Here is a 22,990-nt window from a genome sequence, read left to right as displayed (position 1 = left end):
TTCCTACCCCCGGGAGGAGCCTCCCAACCTTCAGGCACTCCTCAAGGATTCCCCAACACAGCCTGGAGTGGGGGTGGGGGGGCCTCCATCTCCACCCCTTCCCAAAAGCCAACCCTTGCTGCCTCATAAACAGGAAATACCTATTAGCTGGGAGGAGGGAGGGGAGGGGAGCCGTCTGGAAGAGAGAGTTGGCCCCCTCCCTTCTGGGAGGGGGTCCCCAGCTGCTAGCTTCTCTTCCTTAAGCTTCATGGTGGGTTCCAGCAGTAGATGCTGGGGACCTGGGCGGTGTCCCCTTCCTAGGCTTCTGGCCCGGACTGGGCGGTGGGTCCTCCTTCCTTTTGTTACTTAGGAGGGGATTGATAGTGAAGGTTCCCTCACCCCTGCCCAGAGTCTGCACAGCTGGTTTGACTGGCTGGGGGAGGGTTACAGATGTGGAGGCTTAAGTGTTTATGAGACCCTTTAGCTTTTGCTGAGGGAGCAGGAAGCGAAGCTATGGGCAGATGCAGAGTCTTAGGGATGAAAAGAGAACCAACCAGGAGATGGGTATCCACTGCCTTGTGCTTAGGAGAGGTTGGGGGAAGGGAGCTGTAAGTGCAGCCTCTCACTAACTCCAGCATTCCATCTACCTTGGATTCCCCCATCCCTAGCTTTCCCTATCTCCACCCTCTGGAGGGCAAAGTGGGGGTGGGGGGGTGGGGGTGTGCAGGTAGAAGCCTGCAAAGGGATGTGACTGAAGCTATCCACACTTACACAATTATTTCCTTGGCAGCATCCCTTGCCTGTGTCCACCTCCTCCCCACATTCCCCAGGGCAGAGGTCAGCACTATAGGGAGTAAAGGGAACCTAAAGCAATATAACCTTAGCCTGGAATTTTGGATACCTCACTTCGAATTCCAGCTTTACCCCTCACTAGAAAATTACTTGGGACAACTGACTTCCCCATTCTGTACTTTACCCTCTATAATTGGTTTCCCTGGCTTGGTGAGAATCAAATGAGACAGTGTATGCCCAGTTGTCTAGCCCAATACCAGCCATGTAGTCAGTACTCAGTATACATTAGCTCCTTTCTGCTTTCTTTGAGGTTATCTGTTATTTGAAAAGTTTCAGAAGTGGGCTGGATTGTGTTGACCCCTTTCACTCCCTGTGTGTTAGTCATTCAGTCGTGTCCAACTCTTTGCAACCCAATGGACTGTAGCATACCAGGCTCCTCTGTCCATGGGATTTTCCAGGCAAGAATACTGGAGTGGGCAGCCATTCCCTTCTCCAGGGGATCTTCCTGACCCAGGGGTTGAACCTTTGCAGATTCTTTATCCTCTGAGCCACCAGGGATGGATGCACACAATCCTGTAACCACTCACCCCTAAGGCCACTCATTCCAAACAACTAGCTTGGCCAGATTCCATGGTTATCACCAATCACTTGAGTGGACAAAGGGGCTTATAACCCACCCTATAGGGGACTTTGCCTCCTCTGAACCTAAAGTTCCCTTCTAGACTACATAGGTGGAAGGTAGAAGGCAGAGAAGAAGAAAAACAGCATTTGTTGCAGTATACACTATGTGCCAGGTACTGTGCTAGGTGTTTCACACTTGAAATCTTATTTACTTTTCATGCTGACCTTTGGAAGAAAGTGGTGTTAATTCCATTAAACAAGCAAGAAAACATATTCAGAAAGGTTAATAAATTCAAACTTTCTGTAAAACATTCTTCTCCCTCTTCTTTGCCTATTAACTAGTTAATGTCTCCTTTGAACCTCAGTTATACTTCCAGTATTCACCTCCTCTGGGAAGGTACCACTCTCCCATTCCAGCTGATCTACTGATCCTGTTTCTTTTAAGAAAATATCTCAATACTGTTGAATGGATGATTAAGTAGTTTCATCTCCTTGAGGAACCATGCTTAGGGAGGTTAAGTAACTTGCCTCAGGTCACACACATAACAAGTACTTGACCCAGTGCTCTTTTCTGCTTTACTTCTAATTTGGACCAGACCTGGGGAAGAAGAGGGAAACGTCATTGGAGCATCTCTGGAAATTGTGTTGCAAAGATGGGAGAAGCTACAGATGCCTGGCAGATAGCCCTAGTAGGGAGGCAGTGAGTCTGTGTGGAAGGTCCTTAATGACAAGGTCCGAGGGTGGCAGGCTTAGCTGATTTGGATGGATGGATTTGAGCACCCAGTATTTCCTTTTTTTTTAGGTGAAATCACATGACATAAATTAACCATTTTAAAGTGAATTATTCAGGGACTTCCCTGGTAGTCCTGTGGTTAAGACTCTTTGCTTCCACTACTTCCACTGCAGGGGGCACAAGTTCCATCTTTGGTCCAGGAACTGAGATTCCACATGTGGCATGGCAAAAAAAAAAAAAAAAAAATTAATAATTCAGTGGCATGCCAGTATTTTTATTTTTTAATCTTTATATTTTTATTTATTTATTTATTTATTTTAATCTTTATATTTTTAAAAAATTCTATTTATTTATTGGTTGTGCTGGGCATTTGTTGCTGTGAGGGCTTTTCTCTAGATGTAGCGAGTGGGGCTACTCTAGTTGAGGTGCACGGTCTCATTGTGGTAACTTCTCTTGTTGCAGAGCAGGCACTCTAGGACACAAAATGTGTGGTTGTGACTTCCGAGGCCTAGAGCACAGGCTCAAGAGTTGTGGCACATGGCTTAGTTGCTCTGGGGCATGTGGGATCCTCCTGGATCAAGGATCAAACCCTTGTTTCCTGCATTGGCAGGGGGATTCTTTACTGTTGTGCCACCAGGGAAGCCCACCAGTATTTTTTAATACCAGTCATTAGTGTAAGATGGACTCTGGACATGGGGATGAAGCAAAGTGGGAGGTGCTCAGAAGAGGTGAGGTGGTAAGAAATGAAGGGATGAGCCCCACAGAAGGCAAACAGCAGAAGCAGTGGGCTAGACTGGCCTTAGGACAGGTGAGTTCCTGGCTTCTTGCAGTTCCTAGAACCTGTCCCATCCAACTCCTTTTCTTGACCTTACTTGGCCTTGTCTGTTTTCGCCCACATTTCTTTTACTCCTGAAACTCCCTTAAATACTCATTGGCATTGCTCTTTTTTGGGGTTGTAATGGGTCATCATTGCTGTGTGGGCTTTTCTCCAATTGCTGTGAGCTGGGTCTGCTCGCTAGTTGCGATATATGGGCTTCTCACTGGGTTGACTTTTCTTGTTGCAGAGCATGGGCCCTAGGGTGCCCAGGCTTCAGTAGTTGCGGTTCCCAGGCTGTAGAGCATAGGCTTGGTAGCTGTGGCGCATGGGCTTAGTTGCTCTGTGGTATGTGGGCATATGGAATCTTCCCAGATCAGGGATTGAACCCGTGTCTCCTGCATTGGCATGCGGATTCTTTACCACAGAGACACCAGGGAAGCCCCGACATTCCTCTTTTTTTCAAGGGTGAATCTGCTTTTTCCATCAAGATGGTAATGATATGTCTTATTGATGTCTCTGTCCCCAGCACCTAAGAAGGTGCCTATAGCCTGATATGTATCATATAATATTTATCAAATGATTATAAGAATTCTGATAGGATTTGTCTTTCTCAGCTCCAACACATGACTCCTTCCCTTCTTGTCCATTTACCATCACCGTGACCATTTACTACTACCATCTCTTTCTCTGCTAAAGCAGCTACTTAAAGTATATGAAACTCTTAGGAAATTTGTTAAATATGTAGAAGGCCCCATTCTCCTTAGGAGGAAACCTTACCTCTGGAGGAAGGGGATCCATGAATCTGAATTTTAAAGAAGTGCCTCAGGTGGTTCTTATGCATGCCAATATTTGGGAATACGTCTTTCAGAAAGGGTCCCGACCCCTTCAGAGCATTCTCACCAAATGGGTTGAAACCTATTCATTCATCTCTCCTTCCATAAGCAACTGCTTAGTACAGTGGAGGATAGGCCGTTAGGAACAGAAGAACCAAAGAAAACATAATGTACAACTACTCACTGTGCGCCCCTGGGCATATTGTTTAACCCTCTCTTAGCCTCAACTTCTTCCTCAGCAGAATGGGGACAATAATATCCCTACTTTAAAAAAATTCTCCTAGGGATATTGCAAGGAGACAGCATGATGAGGACTGTAAACCATTCCTCACATGTGGGTTGTTTGGGTCTAAAAATAAAGCACTAAAAGGGATATTGCCTGAAAGTTTGCATCTCCCTGGAAGAGTAACTATAAACCAGGCATAGTAATTATCTACTATTATGCAACAAGATACCCTCAACCTTAGCATCTTAGAATAACAAAATTTGTTATCTACCACTTCAGTATTCTTGGGCTTCCCTTGTGACTCAGCTGGTAAAGAATCCACCTGCAATGCGGGAGACCTGGATTCAATCCCTGGGTTGGGAGGATCCTCTGGGGAAGGAAATGGCTACCTACTCTCTAGTATTCTTGCCTGAAGAATTCCATGGACAGAGGAGCCTGGTGGGCTACAGTCCATGGGTTTGCAAAGAGTTGGACATGACTGAGCGACTGACACTTCTATTGGAAGTAATATATCATCACTTCTTCCTTATATTATTGGTCACACAGACCAATTCTGGTACAGTTATGGGAGAGAACTACATAAAAGTATGAATAGGGATTGCACACTCTGGTTCAGTGGCTAAGACTCGGTGCTCCCAGTGCAGAAGGCCTGGGTTCAGTCCCCAGTCAGGGGTCTAGATCCCTCATGCAGCAATTTAAAAAAAAAAATCCAGAAAAATCCAGCATGCCACAAGAAAGATCCAGTGCAGCCAAATAAATTTTTTTTAAAAAGTGTGAATGACAGGAGACAAGATTATTGGAAGCCATCCTGGGGGTTTTCAATGAGACCAGGTCTGGTGCTCAGTGTTATAGGTCTGGTACTCAGAGTTATAGGTCTGGAGGTTCAATTTAGGAAGTGAATCAGAATTCATCGGGTTCAGGAGACTGACTCACACAAATTAAATACATATGAAGCATCGTGGTATCACTCTGTCTCTTTTCTAGAATTCCTTAGTTAAACTAGTTTTTCTTTTGAACACAAAAAAATGTGTTCTCACTTGAAAACCCATGCACTGACTTTTCTTCTTATCACAGAATGCTCTTTGAATGGCTAGGTCTTTCTTGTGATTCATATCTTACTTCAAATATGTTCTCTTCCTTACCTGATCACACCATGTAAAAAAAAAAAATGCCCCCTCTTATCTTTCACACTCTCCATCCCATTTATTTACTTCTCTCTCTCTCTTTTTGGCTGCATGCTCGACCTACAGGATCTTAGTTCACAATCAGGGATCGAACCTGTGCCCCCTGCATTGGGAGTATGGAGTCTAAATCACTGGACCACCAGTGAAGTCCCATCCCATTTATTTTCTGACAGCACTTCTGGCACTCTGAAATTATTTTGACTCTTTATTTACTTGGAGATTGTCTTCCCACTAGAATGTGAGCTTTGTTAGGGAGGCTGTTTTTTGTGTGTGTTGTCTGTTTTGTCATTCCTGTATCTCCAGTGCCTAAAACAGTGCCTGGCACATAGTAGGCATTCAATAAAACCAGAATGCTGACTTGTTAATTCACATTGAGAAATAGATGTTATGTGAACTGGGCATTTTGTCTCACTTGATCAACACACTTTATCCCCATAGAAAATGATACAGGAAGTCAATTGTTATAATCAGATGAGTCTTTGTTGAACATGGAGTCAGGCAAAGATGGAATTGGGCACCCAGTGTTTGGTGGCCAGTGTCTCTGAGGTCTTCCTTCCTGGCCCTTAGGCCAGGAGACTAGTAGCCTGCCAAGGAGACTAGTAGCCACAACACCCCTGTCTAGGTAGCACTGGAGAGATACATTCTTATCTCTTTTAGTATATTCCATGTGTACACCCTATGTAGGTAAATATTGTTTTATCAGATGCTAAATAAAGCAAAAAGGGCACAACTTTCTGCTTTTTTTAGAAAAACATTAATCTTCTCAAAGCCTAATCATCATAATATTGACCATAATTAGTGCCCAAATCACCAGCATTTACAGAGCACCTATTAGAGGATGTTTCTTCCAAAGAGGAAGAATTGTGCACCCCGTACTGGTTGTTACTGATCTCTTATTGGTAAATTATTTCCAAGTTTATTGGAAATAAACTTTATTGTTGCCAGAACAGATTCACTTCACCCGAAAGAGTACTAAGAAACTAACTGAAAGGAAGTTGTATGAGTCTTCCTAGGCTTCCATAACAGGACACCACAGACTAAGTGGCTTAAAGAACAGAAATTTATTTTCTCACAGCTCTAGAAGTTGGAAGTTCAGGATCAGTCAGCTGGCAAGGCTGGTTTCTAGTGAGACCTCTTTCCCTGGCTTTCAGGTGTCTCTTTCTCTTCTGACACTGGACCTAGTGGATTAGACCCCCACCTTTTTTTTTTTTTTTTAGACCCCCACCTTTATGACATCATTTACCCTTAATTACCTTCTTAAAGGCTCTGTCTCCAAATATATTGGGTGTGAAGCCCTTCAACATAAATTTTACCCATGGTGGTGGGGGGAAAAATGCATATAATTCATTCCATAATGAGAGATCCTCTCCTCTCATGACTTTTTTTGTGGGAATGTGTGTTATTTTTTAGTTTTAAAATACTTTGGGTGAAAAAAAAAAATTTTTGGCTGAACCATGTGGCATGTGGGATTTTAGTTTCCCAGCCAACCAGGGATAGGACCGGTGTCTCCAGCAGTGGAAGCGTGGAGTCCCAACCACTGGACTGCCAGGGAACTACCTGGGAATATGTATTAACACAACCTTCCTAAAGGGCAATTTGATATTGTCCACTGACATTTCAAATGTATATACATATATATGGGGCTTCCTGGTGGCTCAGACAGTAAAGAATCTGCCTGCAATGCAGACCTGGATTCCATCCCTGAGTCAGGAAGATCCCCTGTAGAAGGGAATGGCTACCCACTCCAGTTTTCTTGCCTGAAGAATTCCATGGACAGAGGAGCCTGGCAGACTATAGTCTATGGGATCACAAAGAGTCAGACACCACTGAGCGACTAACACACATATACAGCCTTTAACTTAGCAAACTTCTTTCAAGGAAACTATTTCATAGAAAGAGTGTACAAAAATGCAAAAAATAAAAAAGGTGGGGCAAGAATTCCCCAGCAGTCCAGTGGTTAGGACTTGCAGCTTTTACTGCTAGGCTGGGCTCCATCCCTGGTCAGGGAACTAAGATACCTTGGCAAAAAAGAAGGAAAGATATATGTATAAGAATATTCACTGTAACTTAATTTGTAATAGTGAAAAACTAGGAATCACAAATAAAATTTAAATAATGATAATTATATTAAATTATATATTCATTTGCAGGCGGATTCTTTACCAGCTGAGCCACAAGGGAAGCCCATATATTAATTTAAATAATGATATATTTATTTAATGGAACTGGTACTCAGATCTCAGTAAATATTGGTTAATGAATTGATTAAAAATTGGAAAAAATATAGAACTGATTTTTGAAAATAATTTATTTCTCCGTTTCCCATGTTTAGAAGTCCTTATGATCCCTCAGTTTCTTCTGGAACAAACTTTTCTCATCTCCAGCCAGCCCCAGTGGGTTCACCTTTACAAACTCTGGGACTAGGACAGAAAGCAATGCTTAAATGCGTCTTCACTACGACCTATACATTTTTATATACACAGAAAGTGTGGCTGAATATATCCCAAAGGTGACAAAGATTAAATCTGGGGATTGGAATTTGTAGGCCAAGTATCTTACTTAAACAGTTTTGTATTTTGTACTCTTTGAAATGAATTTTAAACTTTTGTAATACAAATCTTAAAAAAGAAAAATAGGAAAACAATATGAAGGAGATTCTAAATGCCAAATGAGTAAATAATAGAGATAGTTATGGAGTGTAGAAATTCAGGGAGGGCTCGAGTTTGGCTGGGATGACCAAAAGGGCTTTCCAGGATAAAACAGAGCATCAGAGATGTTTTGAGGCTCAAGTTTTCCACAGAGAAAAACAAAAGCAGGGGAATGCTTGTTGTCTTTGGAGGATAACAAGATGATGTGCAATAGCAGGCGCTAAATCTGGCGATGAGGCGCCAGCGTAGGTCTCTGAGTAGCTCAGAGCCGACGCCGATAGTGTGCTGTTTTAAATTAAACTTGTGCCTGGCGTGCTGCAGTCCATGGGGTTGCAAAGAGTCGGACAAGACTGGGCAACTGAACAAGATTAAACTTAAATTACCCTGCCGCAGTGTAGCAGGTGAGATTTAGCTCTTGGAATGCGGGTGCCCACGAGGGGGTGCTATTTCAAAACACAGGCCCACTTGGACTAAGGCAAAAGGAACAAGCAGCCGGTAAAACGTCAGACAAAGAGGGCGCTCCGACAGTTGGGCAGATTAAGAAAATAAAAAGATGAGCAAAAAGTAAATATCTCCTTCGCGCTCCGCAACTAGGTCCTCAAGCGCAACACAAAATCGTGCATTACAGAATGCCTGTACCACGTGCCCCTCAGGCTCTGCTGAATGCGACTACTACTCCCAGGCTCCCTCGCGAGGCCAGAGCGGTCTTCCCGCGTGCAAGTCGATATTACCGCTCAGTCTTCTGGGATTCGTAGTCTTGCGGGGTCTCTCGGGAGTTGTAGTTCCCTTCCCACAATCGGCTGGGCGAGGCGGCGCCGGCGATTAGAGCTGCGCTGGGTGTTCAGGGGCCAAGATGGCGGCGCGCCGGGGACGGAGAGACGGAATCGCGCCGCCTGCGAGTGGGGGCTCCGGCCCCGACCCTGGCGGTGGAGTGCGCAGCAGCGGTTGGGGGAGTCGAAGCCAAGCACCATATGGCACCGTGGGCGCTGTGAGTGGCGGGGAGCAGGTGAGACACTAGCGGGCGGCCCGTGGCTGGCTGCAAAGCGGCGTGTGCCGGGCGGTGACACGTGGACGCCACAGGAAAGGGAAGAAGCGTTCGGGAGTCGATGCCGGGTAGCTGCGCGAGACGGCTTGGACCGAGTGGGTCTGGGTCGTTTGCTGGGGGATATGCGGGCAGAAGCAGGGTCCTTATGGCCATTGCTCCGGAACGCTGGAGGGGCAGAGCCGGGTGTCGGAAACCTGGCGCATGTGTGGGGGGGTGATCAGGCTTTCAGACTTAGAGTAATAGAGTAAGACCTTCCTCTAAGGATGCTGAGTGTGTGTTTGTGTGTGGGGGGGAGTGCCTCTAGCCCCTCGCCGCAGTGCCTTTTCGGAGCCACGTGGGGTGGGGGGAGCGATTTTCCCTGGAGAACTTGTCTGCTTCCCCTCCCCCTCTAGGCGGCCCCGGCACCCACGTGGGTTGGGCCGGGGGCGGGGGGGCCACGGGTCCACGTGGGGGCGGGGAAGGGATGTCCACGTGGCTCCCGCTCCAGGCTACCCGGCACCTCGTTTCGGCGCTGGAGCCGCACTGCCGGGAACTGGGTGTGTCTCAGCCGGTCCCGCCATCTCCGATCGGCGCTGGGGGCCCCTGACTGGGAAGGAAGGTTGGGGCTGCTGGAATCAACTTTGCTCAGAACCTTGAAGGAGTTTTTTTCCTTCTGCTTTGGCCCGCTTCGCCTCTCTACGATGGATGGTGAAGGACTTTCCAGATGTGCGTGTAGTCCTGCTGATGGCGGAGTGTGTTGGGGAGGCTAGAGGGCTGAGGTTGAAGGGCTGTGGAGTGAGCTAGTGGCGGCTTCTGTCTGACCGGCTTGGGGTGGCTTATGAGTCACAGGCGCTGGCGTTTTGCTTGCTTGTAGTCCTGCCTCCTAATTCAAGGAGTATGGGAGGTATCAACATTTACATGGGGCAGGCTTAGGTAAAGAAAGGGAATCCTCTCTTCCTCGCTTTTCCTCCAGCATCTCTGGAGAAGGCAGCTAAGGCCTGTTCCTGTGAATTGATACATAAATTGAGATGGTTTGTGTTTAAGCTTTTCTGGAATTTTTGCTGGGGATGACAAAAGTTGGAGGCGATTTGAGAACTATTCAACACTAGTTGAACGTTTATTGAGTGGGGGGGGGGAATTCTGTCATAATCTTTTTTTCTTGGTCTTCAGTTCTTCTTCCTTTTAAGTGTTATCGTCCCACTCCTCAACAGGGCTTCTTAAAAGTTCCCACCCAGAGTGGAGGTGGGCAAGACTTAGTTTGGACTGTTATCTCTCTTAAGCAATTAAGCTGAGTCCTTGAAAGCTTTTTTTTTTTTCGTTTCTAGGTGGGAGTTGGAAGATGGCTTCTGGGGCTCTAACTTGGGAGCTGCCCATCCTGTTTTCTCTTATTTTCTCAGAGGGCACATGCTGTGGGCCTGGTGCTGCCCATCCCACTCCTTTCGGGGAGAGGCAGGAAGGATCCATGATCCAACTGTAATCCAAGTTAGGTGGTCGTTTGGAATTGGAGAAGGTCTCATGGAGAGATTGTTTACCACAAATACACACAGAGATAAGTATGTGGAAGCTAGTCCAGTTAGCTAGGTATTGAGATTCCATTATGTTCAGATATAGGGGATGTTATGGTAAATCACACATGGCCCCTGTCCTCCAGGATCTTATGTTTTTATCACGTTAGACAGTAAATGATGATGAGTGAGACAAAAGGAAAGTGCAGCATATTATGTAATCAGCAGTAGTAATTTACCTTGCAGGGTCTGGGAAGAGACATTTTAAAGTGAGACTGTGGGGGAGGGGGAAGGAGGAGCTTTCCTCAGAGGGAATACTGGGTGAAGGCCTTGAGGTGGGAGAGAACATGGCTTATTGGAGAAACCTGTATGGCTGGTGTGGCCAGAGAGAGTGATGAGAGAAGACACCCTGGAGGAGTCTGGTGGGGGATACCAGGACCACTGTAATCCATTTAAGGACTTAAACCTAATGCTGAGAGCAGGAAAATACCCTTGGAGGGGACTAGGGAGGGTCTCAAGAGGTGATCAAATGTGTATTTTCAAGTTTGTAGCTGATTTTGAACCCTGCAGGGACAGGCTGGCTGTGGGAAAACCAGTTGGGGGGGTTATTAAAGTTAGAGATGCTGGTGGTTAACACTCTTATCTTAGCCTGGGCTTAACCCCTCCATGATCCTTGATACTCTGGGAGCTGTGCTGTTTGGGGGTTGGGATGGATGAGGTCAGATGAAGACGGGGTTCTCTGACTGGGTTTCCAGTACCTGTCAGATGGAAGTGGTGATGAGTGGTTCATAAAGCTGGGGCATCGTCTTGGGATTCCAGCCTAATGGCTGGATCAGGTAGGTGGCAAAGCAAGTTGAGGTGCAGCCTTTTTGCTCACCTAGGAGTGTTTGCTGAGGCAGGTGCTATTCAGGTGCTATTTGTAATTATAGGATTGTGAAGGCCTGGGAGGAGTGAGTGCCTAAAACCTGCCACCTTTCTCTTCATCTTTAGGAGGCCTGGCCTCCTAAAGTGTCCCTAGGTATCCTCTCCTCTCATTGGGCATTGTAACTCTTTGGCTTGGTTGGGAAGGTAGGGAGGGTGCAATCACACCTGTTGCTTTTTTTCTTTTGGAAGAGGTACAGAGTTTCCCTTTGCTGCCAGAGGAGAGGGGAGACTGGCTTGTCCATGTTTGTTCCTCTTCTCCAACCTTTGCATCATCTGTAGTTTCTTATAGGGGAGATTCCTCTACCTCTGGCCTCCCCAGCCCTTCCAGGCACTTCTAGCCCTGCCCACACCCACACTCTTTGACAGGCCTGGGCGGGCGGCTCCCTGCCTGACAAGGCTGAAGATGTTGCTCCTTCTCAGGGAAGAGATGGGGTGGGGCTTGCCCATCCACAGAATCAAGCTTTCTCTTTTTTTGCTCTGACTGGGCAGGGAAGAGACTTTTCCCTTGCAACTACCTTTGAGAGGTTGGGTGGCACACTATAGTGCCTTCAGCACGGAAGCTGGAAATAAATGTGACTGTTACTCATGGTGGTTGAGATTGGGATTTGAGCTAAGCAGAGAACAGAGGCATAAGGGGGGGTTTGAGGGTTGTCGCTGGAATCGCTGGCTTGCTGACCTCCTGTCCTTTGGTGTGTTCCTCAGAATGTCTGTCTTCATCACTGCTGGCAGATGACTCTTCTGAACAATCTTGGTCTTTTTGACGTTTTTACTCCCCAATTTATCAGTTTCGTGGGCTCCGAGTATCTCTAGACGGAGTCTAAACTTTTTTTTTTGCCCAGCAAGTCCAGAGGCATGGCTGTAGTGGGGCCACTGGTGGACGGCTGGGCACCTGGCTTACAGAGTGTGTCAATAGCTGCCCAGGGGCTTTTCTAACCTTATCCTCTTTTGCCCCAGGCACTGCTGCACGAGGAGGGCGATGATTCTGGCTTTGTCAGTCTGTCTCGGCTGGGCCCCTGTTTGAGGGACAAGGACCTGGAGATGGAGGAGCTGATCCTGCAGGATGGGGCTCTGCTGGGGACCATGCACAGCTATATGGATGCCTCCCTCATCTCCCTCATTGAAGATTTTGGTAGCCTTGGAGAGGTGAGCTGGGGCTGGGCTTAGAAGTCTTTAAGCAGGAATTTTGGCTATGACTTCCAGAACCTTGGTTCCCGAATGGTCAACCTGAGTCCTTGAAGTGTGTTTTTATTTCTAATTTAGACTTGGGCTGTGTCCCATGTAAAAGTATGGCCTGGCAGACTTGACATAGTCCACAGCCTTTCTCCCTGCCTGGGCCCCTGACTTACATGTCCACAGGGTTCTAATCTTTGTCTTGAGTCCAGTTCCAGCTTAGCCAAGGGCTGTCTACTGAGCATCCCACATCTTAGCTGAGGGTGGAGAGAGTATGAAACACAAACTCAAGACTAAATTTTGACAGGTCTTTGTTGATACTAGAGAGGTGGTGGATGGTAGTAAATGAGATTGGAACCCATGCCCCCTGGTACTCATGTCTCTTTCTGGCACATTGAGCTGGACTGAGCCCAGGAGAGGGATCCTCCTGGCATCTAGTCCCTCAGTGGCCTGGTTAGGATAGTGGTGGTACCTTCCTATTGTCTTTCCTGAACAGAGCAGATTATCTCTGGAGGACCAGAATGAAGTGTCACTGCTCACAGCTCTGACGGAGATCTTGGACAATGCAGATTCTGAGAACCTATCTCCGTTTGACAGCATTCCTGACTCAGAGCTGCTTGTGTCACCTCGGGAGGGCTCCTCTGTAAGTGTGGGACACGGGGAAGAGGTGTGTGGTTGGTGCAAAGGTTAGAACCACATCCGTGGGCCTACTCATAAAGTTCTGAAACACAAACTCATCTCAGGTCTTTTTCTCCCTTTTAGCTGCACAGGTTGCTCAGCCTCTCTCGGACACCCCCAGAACGTGACCTCATCACCCCAACTGACCCACTGGGACCCAGTACAGGCAGTAGTAGAGTAAGTGGGGTAAGCCTGCCCTCCGGAGCCTCGTAGACTCCCAAGAGGGAGGAATATGTGGGGACAGGCCTGGAAAAATATATTCCTGGAGAAAACGCCTGTGTCTTGTTTTCTATCCTGTAGGTTGAGATGGCGCTCGCGGATCCCCCTTGGGACTTCTCTCCACCTTCCTTCTTGGAGACCTCTTCTCCTAAGCTTCCTAGTTGGAGACCCCCAAGGTCAAGACCCCGCTGGGGCCAGTCCCCTCCTCCCCAGCAGCGTAGTGATGGGGAGGAAGAGGAGGAGCTGGCTGGCTTCAGCAGTGACATGCTTGCTGGGGAGCTCAACAACTCTGTGAGCAGCATCCCAGACTTCCCCATGCACCTAGCCTGTCCTGAGGAGGAAGACAAAACAGCGGCAGCAGCAGAGATGGCAGTGCAGGCAGCTGGAGATGAGAGCATCTCCTCCTTGAGTGAGCTGGTGCGGGCCATGCACCCGTACTGCCTGCCCAACCTCACCCACCTGACGGCTCTCGAGGATGAGCTTCAGGAGCAGCCAGATGACTTGACACTGCCTGAGGATTGTGTGGTGCTGGAGATTGTGGGTCAGGCGGCCACAGCTGGCAATGACCTGGAGATCCCAGTTGTGGTGCGACAGATCCCTGCTGGCCCCCAGCCTGTGCTCCTGGATGACACGCTAGAGGTCAGTCCGGCCTTGCAGCTGCTCATGCCACCACTCGAGGTGGAGACAGAGGCTGCTGTTCCCAAGGAAACCCTCTGCCCTGAGGATGAGGGCTTGTCACTGGACTCAAAGGAAAAGTTGGAGTCAGCCTCCATGTTGGAGCCCAGGGAGGTCATGGAGCCAGTGGCGCCCAAGGGGCCTCAGAACCCACCAGCCAATGCAATGCTAAGTTCCCAGAGGGCTCGCAAGGGCAGGAGGAAGAAGAGCAAGGAGCAGCCAGCTGCCTGTGCAGAGGGCTACACCAGGAGGCTGAGGTCGGCCTCTCGTGGGCAGTCTACAGCTGTTCCAGAGGTTACCTCTCAGGGAGGCAACCTGCCTCAGGAGGACCTGCAAAGAGAGGTGGGGCCCCCCCATGGTAGAGGGAAGCCCCGGGCCTGGGCTCGGGCCTGGGCAGCTGCCTTGGAGAAGCCTAGCTCTGTGAACGTGGAGAGCAGTACTGAACAAGCTAGTCCTGCTGAAGAAGGTCCTGGAGACCTCTGCCCCAGCCTGGTTGACCCTATCCAAGCCAACCCTGTTTCAGCGCATCTCTCCCTGGTTGACTCTGCTCAAGCTGACCCCATGCCACTTGACTCTGCTGAAGCTGATTCCACTGCAGTTGACCCTGGTCCCACTGCGACTGACACTGAACCTGCTGACCCTGTGCTAACTAACCTTGCTTCAGCGAACTCAGAGCTGGTTGACCCTCTCCCAGCTGACCGAGTCCTGGCTGACTCAGCAGCAGCTGACCCTGCAGCAGTTGTTCCCATCTCAGACGACTTGCCTCCAGTTGACCCTGTCCTGGTCAAGTCAGTACAAGTTGACTCTGTTCCCAATGACCTGTCTCCAGCTGACCCAGTACTAGTTAAGTCTAGGCCAACTGATCCCAGACGTGGTGCAGTATCATCAGCCCAGAGGAATCCAGCTGCCCAGCTCCTGCTGGAATCAGAGTCCTCAGAGCCCTCAAAGGCCAACAGTCCTGAAGTCAGGGAGGTTATAGGTCCTCTGAAGGGGGAAACTGGTACCAGTACCACAACCCAGGAAGCCAGGCCTCGGCCTCTTAGCCTATCTGAGTATCGGCGACGAAGGCAGCAGCGCCAGCCAGAGGCCGAAGAGAGGACCCCCCAGCCTCCAGCTGGGAAGTGGCCCAGCCTCCCAGAAACTCCCACAGGGCTGGCAGACATCCCTTGTCTTGTCATCCCTCCAGCCCCAGCCAAGAAGACAGCTCCGCAGAGAAGCCCTGAGGCTCCTCCTGAGGCTTGCTTTGGGTCTGTGGGCCCCAGCCCTGCCTCTCCTAGTCCTGAGCCACCTGTGAGCAAACCTATGGCCTCACCTCCTACTGAGCAGGTGCCATCCCAAGAGAAACTGCTGCCGGCAAGACCGCCACCTCCTGCTGTGCAGCCCATGCCCCCCACAATGCCCACTGCTCTGCCTTTTCCCACGGGTGGGCTGGGCATAACTGCTGTGCTGCCCCTTCCCACCAGTGGGCAAGCTGTCCCCAGTCTGCCCCCACCACCCTTGCAGCCTCCTAGTGTTCCGATGTCTATGGGGCCAGTGCCACCTGATCCCTATACTCACTATGCCCCTGTGCCACCCTGGCCTTGTTATCCTCCCGTGTCCCCTTCTGGCTATCCTTGCCTGCCCCCCCCACCAGCGGTGCCCCTAGTGTCTGGTACTCCAGGTGCCTATGCTGTGACCCCCACTTGCAGTGTGCCTTGGGTACCTCCTCCTGCCCCAGTCCCACCCTATAATTCCAACTGTACCTACGGGCCCTTGGGATGGGGCCCAGGGCTGCAACACCCTCCGTTTTGGCCTGCTGTTCCTCCACCTCCTTTGCCTCTAACCTCAGTTGGAAGAGCTGTCCCCCCACCCAAGGGGGAGCCTGGTAGCATCCCAGCTGGCCCTCCTGAAAGTGTGCCAGCTGTGCCGATGGCTTCTCCCCTCAGTCTTGGGGCGGCTGGCCACGGAGCGCCACAGACAGAGCCCACCAAGGCGGAGGTCAAGCCAGTGACCGCATCTCCCCATCTGAAACACAAGGCGTCCTCCCCGGCGCACAGCCCTCGGGTCAAGGCTCCACCGTGTGTGTCTGCTGAGAACGTGGCTGTTGAGGATCCTGCATCAGAGCGGCTAAAGCCTGAGCCGCAGGAGACTAGGCCCAAGGAGAAACCACCCTCTCCTGTTGCCAAGGCTGTTCCCACACCGACACCAAGGCAGAGCGCTACCACCAAACTGCCTGCTGTCCACCCAGCCCGTCTAAGGAAACTGTCCTTTCTACCTACCCCACGAACCCAGGGTCCTGAGGATGTGGTGCAGGCTTTCATCAGTGAGATTGGTGAGTGCCACACAGTTCAGTTGGTGTGAAGAATGGCGTAGGAATTGTGTGAGGAGTGTCCTCCATAAAACAGGATAAGCCACCTTGATGGGGCTGGCCTTTGTTAGAATTCTTGAGAGAGAGAAGTCTGGTTGGTTTGATTCTCTTTCTCAGGGAGTGTTACTCTCCTGGTTTACTCATCACAGTGGGCAGGGGGCGCATAAGGAGAGAAGCGAGGTGGTTTGGAACTTCTGGGACTTGTGTGCTCAGTGAATAGGGGCAGGTCTCCAATCCTGTGTTGTGTGCTTCTGCAGGAATTGAGGCGTCGGACCTGTCCAGTCTGCTGGAGCAATTTGAGAAATCAGAAGGTGAGGAAACTCTTTCTGTTGATGTTTCTTTTGGGCCCAGCCCTGTAATTGCTTAAACTGGGAGGAGGGAGAAGGGGAGTCTCTGCCACTAGAGTGGCCCCCTAATTGGAATGGGAAGACAATCCCATTGATCCAGTCCAAGCCAGGGAGAGGGTACAGCATGACAAGAACTATAAAGAGTGGATGGATGGGGAGATCCAAGTGAATTGGGGACATTTTTCTAGAGGGAAGTAGTTCTCCAGCTGAGCCTTGGAAGACAGGAATTCAGAGAGCCTGCGTGTGGTGAATAAAGCAGAGGTGCAGGCAGGGTCACATATGGTGTATTTGAAAGGCAATGGCTGAAAAAAAAAGGCAATGGCTAGTTCAGCTTCTCAGAACAAGGTGTGGATCTAGGTGCTGCGGAGGATGCTATGTCGTGTTCTTAAGGAGCTTATGATCTAACTGGGAAGAGGAATCTGCAAAAATGACTCCTGAATTGACAATAGGTATCTGTAGTAGAAGGCAAAGTACAAGCGTAGATCAAGAGTAGCTTATAAAACAAAACAAATAAAAAAAAAGAGTAGCTTATAAGACTGGCAAGTTGGTCAGGTGGATTATATAGAACCTGGAATGCTAGGCTTAGGAGTTGGGATTCGGTCTTAGATTCTGTGGAGTGTGTGCTTGTTTTCAAGCAGAAGAGATATAATTAAAAATAGTTCTTGGGTACCCACTGGAAGAGAATGGATTTCTTTGGGGAGACCCCAATGGAGTATGTAGGCAAAATGGATTTTCCTCCTTTGCGTCTTAAAGCCAGCGTTTCTGTGCCGCCTCAGTATGGAACGTCTGGTTGGGCTTTTAACTAGTATGGTTTCTTTGCAGCCAAAAAGGAGTGCCCTCCCCCGGCTCCTGCTGACAGCCTGGCTGTAGGAAACTCAGGGTAAGTATGGGGACATGAGTGAGTTACCCTACAGCTGTTGGTCAGCAGCCGGCCGGCGCTCCAGGACTGTCAACTGGATGCCTCTGTTACAGGGACATTTAGTCAACTCTAAAGTCTTTCCCTGTTCCCCACCCCCGGCTCAGCCCATCAGTGCTGGGCATTGTCTTGGGTGATACATAGGATGATATATACGAACCATCCTCTGGCTGATCCCAGTCTGGGGTTTCAAATGGTGATGCCTTTTATGTTTTGGTGAGTTGTGTTTTGGGGGGTTTCTTTCCTTTATTTAACAGGCTTTAAGGTTGCTCAACACTGCTGATGGTGTAAAAAAAAAAAATGGGGGAGGATGTTCATGGCTAGGGCTCCCTGACTCCTTGGAGGACACAGGCATCCTGGACCTCCTTGTTCCCCATTCATCCAGTACCAAGAGGCTTTTTTTTTTCCTTCATATTCATGATACCCCATCCTCTTCTGCCAAGCATATTTTCCTCCACATTGATTTTGGGTTGGTTTGAGCCGGGCATAAGAGGCTCCCGGCTTGGAGGAGGTGGGGGGTATCAAGGTCATAGTCAGCCTGCCTCCAGAAATTGGACAGAGCTGAGACCCAACTTACATAAAGTCCAGTCACTAAGACCCTTTCTGTGCTGGAGGAGAATGATTGGGACAGTTTGTGCCCCCCATTCCTCTCTGCACGTACCCCTTTCCTGTTGCTTCATGAGGAAAGCAGATGTTGAGGAGGCAATGAACCAGGCTTTCCCTTTTCCCCCGCCAGCAGCGTTGACACTCCCCAGGAGAAGAGGCCCCTAGACCGGTTACAAGCCCCAGAACTGGCCAACGTGGCAGGTGGGTTCAGGGTGGGGAACTCTTGCCTTTGATTAGTTTATGCAGCAAATGTTTGTAGAGCCCGCTCTGCACCAAGTGTGTGTAGGTGTTGGGGATACGGAAATCTGATCGTCATCCTTGAGGTTCTCACAGTCCAGGGGGCAGATGTGTAAACAGATGAGCATGTTGAGTATCAGAGGTTGTGTGTCAAAGAAACCTGTTTGGTTTATAGTGGGGTCTGAAGAGGGACTGTCAGAACTCGATTATATAGAAAGTAACCCTCAAATCGGAGGCTTGAGAAAATCACTGATACCAGGGGCGTTTGAGGTTGTTGGAACAGCTTACGTGAACTGAAGAAACAGCCAGCCTGGTATCCGTGTGTTTTTGAGAAATGGTGAGTGGTTCGTCTTGGCTGGAGTGTAGTGCTGATCAGGGTGGTGGGCAGAGCTCACAAGAGAGAAAGTTGGAGTGTTGAGGAGGCCAGGTTATGGGAACTTGGCCATGTTAAGCTGGTTGGACTTTATATTGTATGTTGAAGAAGCAATTGAAAAAACCTTACCAATTTGGTTTTAGAGTGCTTCCTCCAGTGGGAATGTAGAAGAGAGGTGGACGGGTGTGATGCCCGAGGTAGGAGATTATTAGATGATTACATGAGTTCAGGGAAGATGCAGCCCGGAAGTCAGTCAGTGCCGGGAGCAGGGGGTTAGTCTTAAGAATGAAGAGGTAGAAAAGACAGGACCTGGCCACCAGCTGGGTTTGGGCAATGAGAGGTTCAGGAGGACTCTAGCCAGTTGGGTTTCTGTTGCTGGTCTCCAAGGTGGGGAGCTCATGAGAAGGAGCATTTGTAACAGTGGGACAAGTTGGGCTGCTGATCAGTGTTAGTACACTTTGTGAAATGAAGTGGGGGTCTCTGGAGCCTGTATACACAGTGTTCGAAGTGTAGAATCGGATCTCATCCTGCTATCTCCATCCTCCCTCCCCTCACAGGGCTCACCCCTCCAGCTACCCCTCCCCATCAGTTATGGAAGCCCCTGGCTGCTGTCTCTCTGCTGGCCAAAGCCAAATCTCCTAAGTCCACCGCCCAGGAGGGAACCCTGAAGCCTGAAGGAGTTACGGAGGCCAAACATCCAGCTGCAGCCCGCCTCCACGAAGGGGTCCATGGCCCTAGTCCAGTCCATGTGGGCTCTGGGGACCATGACTATTGTGTTCGGAGCAGGACCCCCCCAAAAAAGACGCCTGCCCTAGTCATTCCAGAGGTGGGCTCCCGATGGAACGTCAAACGCCATCAGGATATCACCATCAAGCCCGTCTTGTCCCTGGGCCCAGCCACCTCTGTGCCTCCAGGCATAGCTGCCTCCCAGAAGCCACTTGATCACAGGACTAGCAAAGAGCAGGCAGATCCTCAAACTCCTTGCCTTGCCCCGTCTGCCTTGCTGTCCCCTGAGGCCTCACCCTGCCGGAATGACACGAACACTAGGACTCTCCCTGACCCCTCAGCCAAGCAGCAGTCACTGTGCTATTATCGAAAAGCCTGCAGGTCAGCCAGCCCCTCAAGCCGGGGCTGGCAAGGCCGCCGTGGCCGCAGCAGCCGTTCTGTCAGCTCTGGGTCCACGCGGACCAGCGAAGCATCTTCCTCCTCATCCTCATCGTCGTCTTCCTCATCCCGATCCCGGTCCCGGTCCCTCTCCCCCCCACACAAGAGGTGGCGAAGGTGAGCTCTGATGGCCTGTTAGGTTCTCTCTCCGCTTTGGAAGTTCTCTCCTCTGGCTTACTCTGAAAGCTTTTGCACATTGAGTTTGATGAACTTTCAGGCACTAAGGCTTTTCTCTTTCTGTCTTTGGCTTTTGTCTTCTTCCCTTTTCCTGGATTTGAAGGAGGCAAGCTGTGAAAAGATAGCTTCTGTCCCCTGTTGGAGATTGGGATATCTCTGAGATCTCCTGCTTCCTAGAGACCTGCCTTGGGAGAGACTGTTAGGGTTTGGTTTTGACCATGTTGATTGCTTTGCACTGTATCAGTCCTTATTTCTTGTATTTTTCTGGTAGATGTGGGATGGTGGGCTAGTGGGTTGTTAATAGCAAACAATCCTTCCTTTAATCATCTGTTGAGGAAAGAGTCTGGTGTCCTTTGGGTGTCACTGTGGCCTCATCTACTTTTTAGGAGTACCTTTTTCTCTATAATAGACCCAAATTTTTCCACTTCATCAGTGAAGAATTCTTGGTTTTTGATGGTGAAGCTTATCTTCAGGTACGTCGTCTACTACAGGTCTAGCACAGTCACCTCCCCTTAATGCCATAATCATAGTACTCCTGTGAGACATGAGGGGAGCAGGATTCCAGAGACACGGGCCTGTCTGCCCTCCCACCTCTCCCTTACACCCCCCACCCCCCGGCTAGTTGTAATACCTGGGGCCCAGCCCTTTATCTCTGAGTCTCTATTATTTTTATTCTTTCTGACTTGTTAGATATTCTTCTATTTTTAATTGCATAATTGACAATAAATAAGATCAGTGCCCAGATACTCTAGAACATGTAAAGTTCACAAGGTTCTCAGTTTGCTCTTCTTCTGCACCTCCTCTGCTTTTCTCTGCCTTTGGTCCTGAGCTTCCTGACAGGGAGGCAGGGCTGGGGCCAAGGTGAGGTAAGTGGATGATACTTACCTGCACTCCTCCTATCATTTCTGTGTGATCTTTTGTTCTCTAGGTCCAGTTGCAGTTCCTCTGGACGTTCCCGAAGATGCTCTTCCTCTTCCTCCTCATCATCTTCCTCCTCATCTTCCTCATCCTCATCCTCTAGTTCCCGAAGCCGGTCCCGCTCTCCATCTCCTCGCCGGAGAAGTGACAGGAGGCGGCGGTGAGCATGTTTTCAGGGATTTGGTGCATCTGGGGTGCAAGAGCCTAAGAGTTCTGAGACTTGAGCTGTCTAATGTCTGGGGGGCTGACAGCACCTTTTTCTCTTGGCAGGTACAGTTCTTATCGTTCACACGACCATTACCAAAGGCAGAGAGTTCTGCAGAAGGAGCGTGCAATAGTGAGTAGAGGAACAGGTCCTAGGAGGAGAGGGCTTGTCCCTGAGCCATGACATGAGCTCACAGAGCCATCTGCAGCTATGGCCTTGGCTCATGGTGTGTCAATTTTCCTTGACCCAACATAGGAAGAAAGAAGAGTGGTCTTCATTGGGAAGATACCTGGCCGCATGACTCGGTCAGAGCTGAAACAGAGGTTCTCTGTTTTTGGGGAGATTGAGGAGTGCACCATCCACTTCCGTGTCCAAGGGTGAGGTTCGGCCCTAAGGTCAGGATATCCTTCCTGTCCCATTAACTGTCTCAGTGCTTTGTCTTTCCTGATTGCTCTGGTGTGCTGGGCAGCGTAGGACACCTTCATCTCTACAGTCAGAGGGTTGGCCATTTGGGGAATAAGAACCTCTCCAGTCCCTGTGCCCTGGGGAGCTGTCTCTTCTCCATGGCATGTGCCCAAATAGCCATCTCAGCCTCTGTCTCACCCTCCCCTCCAGTGACAACTATGGCTTCGTCACTTATCGCTATGCCGAGGAGGCATTTGCAGCCATTGAGAGTGGCCACAAGCTGAGGCAGGCGGATGAACAGCCCTTTGATCTCTGCTTTGGGGGCCGCAGGCAGTTCTGCAAGAGAAGCTATTCTGATCTTGGTGAGTGGAGGGAGGCCCTGAGCTTTTGGTATACTCCATCTCCTCCCTGAAAGAGTCCCCAGCCTTTTGAGAGAGGGGTTAATAAGGCAGACTTGTCTTCCTATGACACGTGAGTGGGGTGAGAGGAGAAATGGGGGCTCTCCTGTCTTTTGACTTAAAATTCAGGAGATTTTAGCTCCATCCATTATAGATATGAGAGGTAGCTGGCCATTTGAGGACCCTGTGGTTGGGAGGTGTACTCAAAGAGACCTTGATGTTTGTCTCTCTACCTTTGTAGACTCCAACCGAGAAGACTTTGACCCTGCTCCTGTAAAGAGCAAATTTGATTCTCTTGACTTTGACACATTGTTGAAACAGGCCCAGAAGAACCTCAGGAGGTAACCCTGGGCCCTTCTCCCCCATTCCCTTTTCTTTGGAGGTGCCCAACCTCCTCCATTCCCCTCCCCCAGTCTAGGGGAGAGAGCTGCTAGCGAGGAGATGACTGTTTTATAAAGAAATGGAAAAAAGTGAAATAAAAATTAATACATCAGATTTTAAGTGGTATTTGTTTTTTATAATAGGCTTTGAAACACATTAACTTGCATTCCTATGTAAGATGGATGGGGTTGAGGGGTTCCCCCAGTGTTTGGAAAATCACTATGCAGACTAATAAACATGAACTAGAGAGAACTGCCAAGTGCTGTTGTGCTTTTTTCTATGGTGCTGGTGCCAGAGAAGTTAGTTTTCCTCTCTGAACCCAACAGGGACATTCCTACTTTCATTTGATTCCTAGGACCCTTCTTCGGTTAGGTGCAGAATCCTATTGGACTTGAAACTGCTCTTCAAGAGTCTTGTCAGTGAAATCAGTCATCTAGGGCAGTGCTTCTCAGACTTTGAAAGGGTAGCTAAATCTGGAGATTTTTTAA

At 49.3% G+C, this 22,990-nt stretch overlaps 1 protein-coding gene and 1 pseudogene across 6 annotated transcripts; one reads left to right on the top strand and one right to left on the bottom strand.

Annotated features, from left to right (window-relative positions):
* Positions 1–7,528: 7,528 nt before the first annotated feature.
* LOC122446908 lies at positions 7,529–7,645 on the bottom strand (annotated as a pseudogene).
* A 982-nt stretch (positions 7,646–8,627) lies between these two features.
* On the top strand, positions 8,628–22,616 carry PPRC1 (PPARG related coactivator 1). 6 transcript variants are annotated; one of them, XM_043475605.1, is made up of 14 exons: positions 8,630–8,839; positions 12,241–12,429; positions 12,953–13,099; positions 13,219–13,320; positions 13,435–16,339; positions 16,633–16,686; positions 17,545–17,602; positions 18,378–18,445; positions 19,412–20,135; positions 21,124–21,273; positions 21,384–21,450; positions 21,574–21,695; positions 21,934–22,085; positions 22,363–22,616. In XM_043475605.1, the coding sequence occupies exons 1-14, from the start codon at positions 8,687–8,689 to the stop codon at positions 22,464–22,466; spliced, it is 4,995 nt and encodes a 1,664-aa protein (XP_043331540.1). In that variant the 5' UTR covers positions 8,630–8,686; the 3' UTR covers positions 22,467–22,616. The 6 variants fall into 6 exon arrangements, with proteins under 6 accessions (XP_043331544.1, XP_043331540.1, XP_043331542.1 ...); XM_043475606.1 differs by having other exon boundaries at positions 8,631–8,839; positions 13,219–13,311; positions 18,375–18,445; XM_043475604.1 differs by having other exon boundaries at positions 8,631–8,839; positions 18,375–18,445.
* Positions 22,617–22,990: the final 374 nt, after the last annotated feature.

The sequence above is a fragment of the Cervus canadensis genome, chromosome 8 (genome assembly GCF_019320065.1).
Source record: "Cervus canadensis isolate Bull #8, Minnesota chromosome 8, ASM1932006v1, whole genome shotgun sequence".
Lineage (NCBI taxonomy): Eukaryota > Metazoa > Chordata > Mammalia > Artiodactyla > Cervidae > Cervus > Cervus canadensis.
This window is presented reverse-complemented; position numbering and strand designations above follow the sequence as displayed.

Bases quoted from the DNA above. Each gene is read 5' to 3' on its own strand.
- PPRC1 (XM_043475604.1), top strand. From the start codon at position 8,687: ATGGCGGCGCGCCGGGGACGGAGAGACGGAATCGCGCCGCCTGCGAGT. The intron at 16,340-16,632 runs GTGAGTGCCACA...GTGCTTCTGCAG, and splicing joins GGCTTTCATCAGTGAGATTG to GAATTGAGGCGTCGGACCTG. The intron at 21,451-21,573 runs GTGAGTAGAGGA...GACCCAACATAG, and splicing joins TGCAGAAGGAGCGTGCAATA to GAAGAAAGAAGAGTGGTCTT.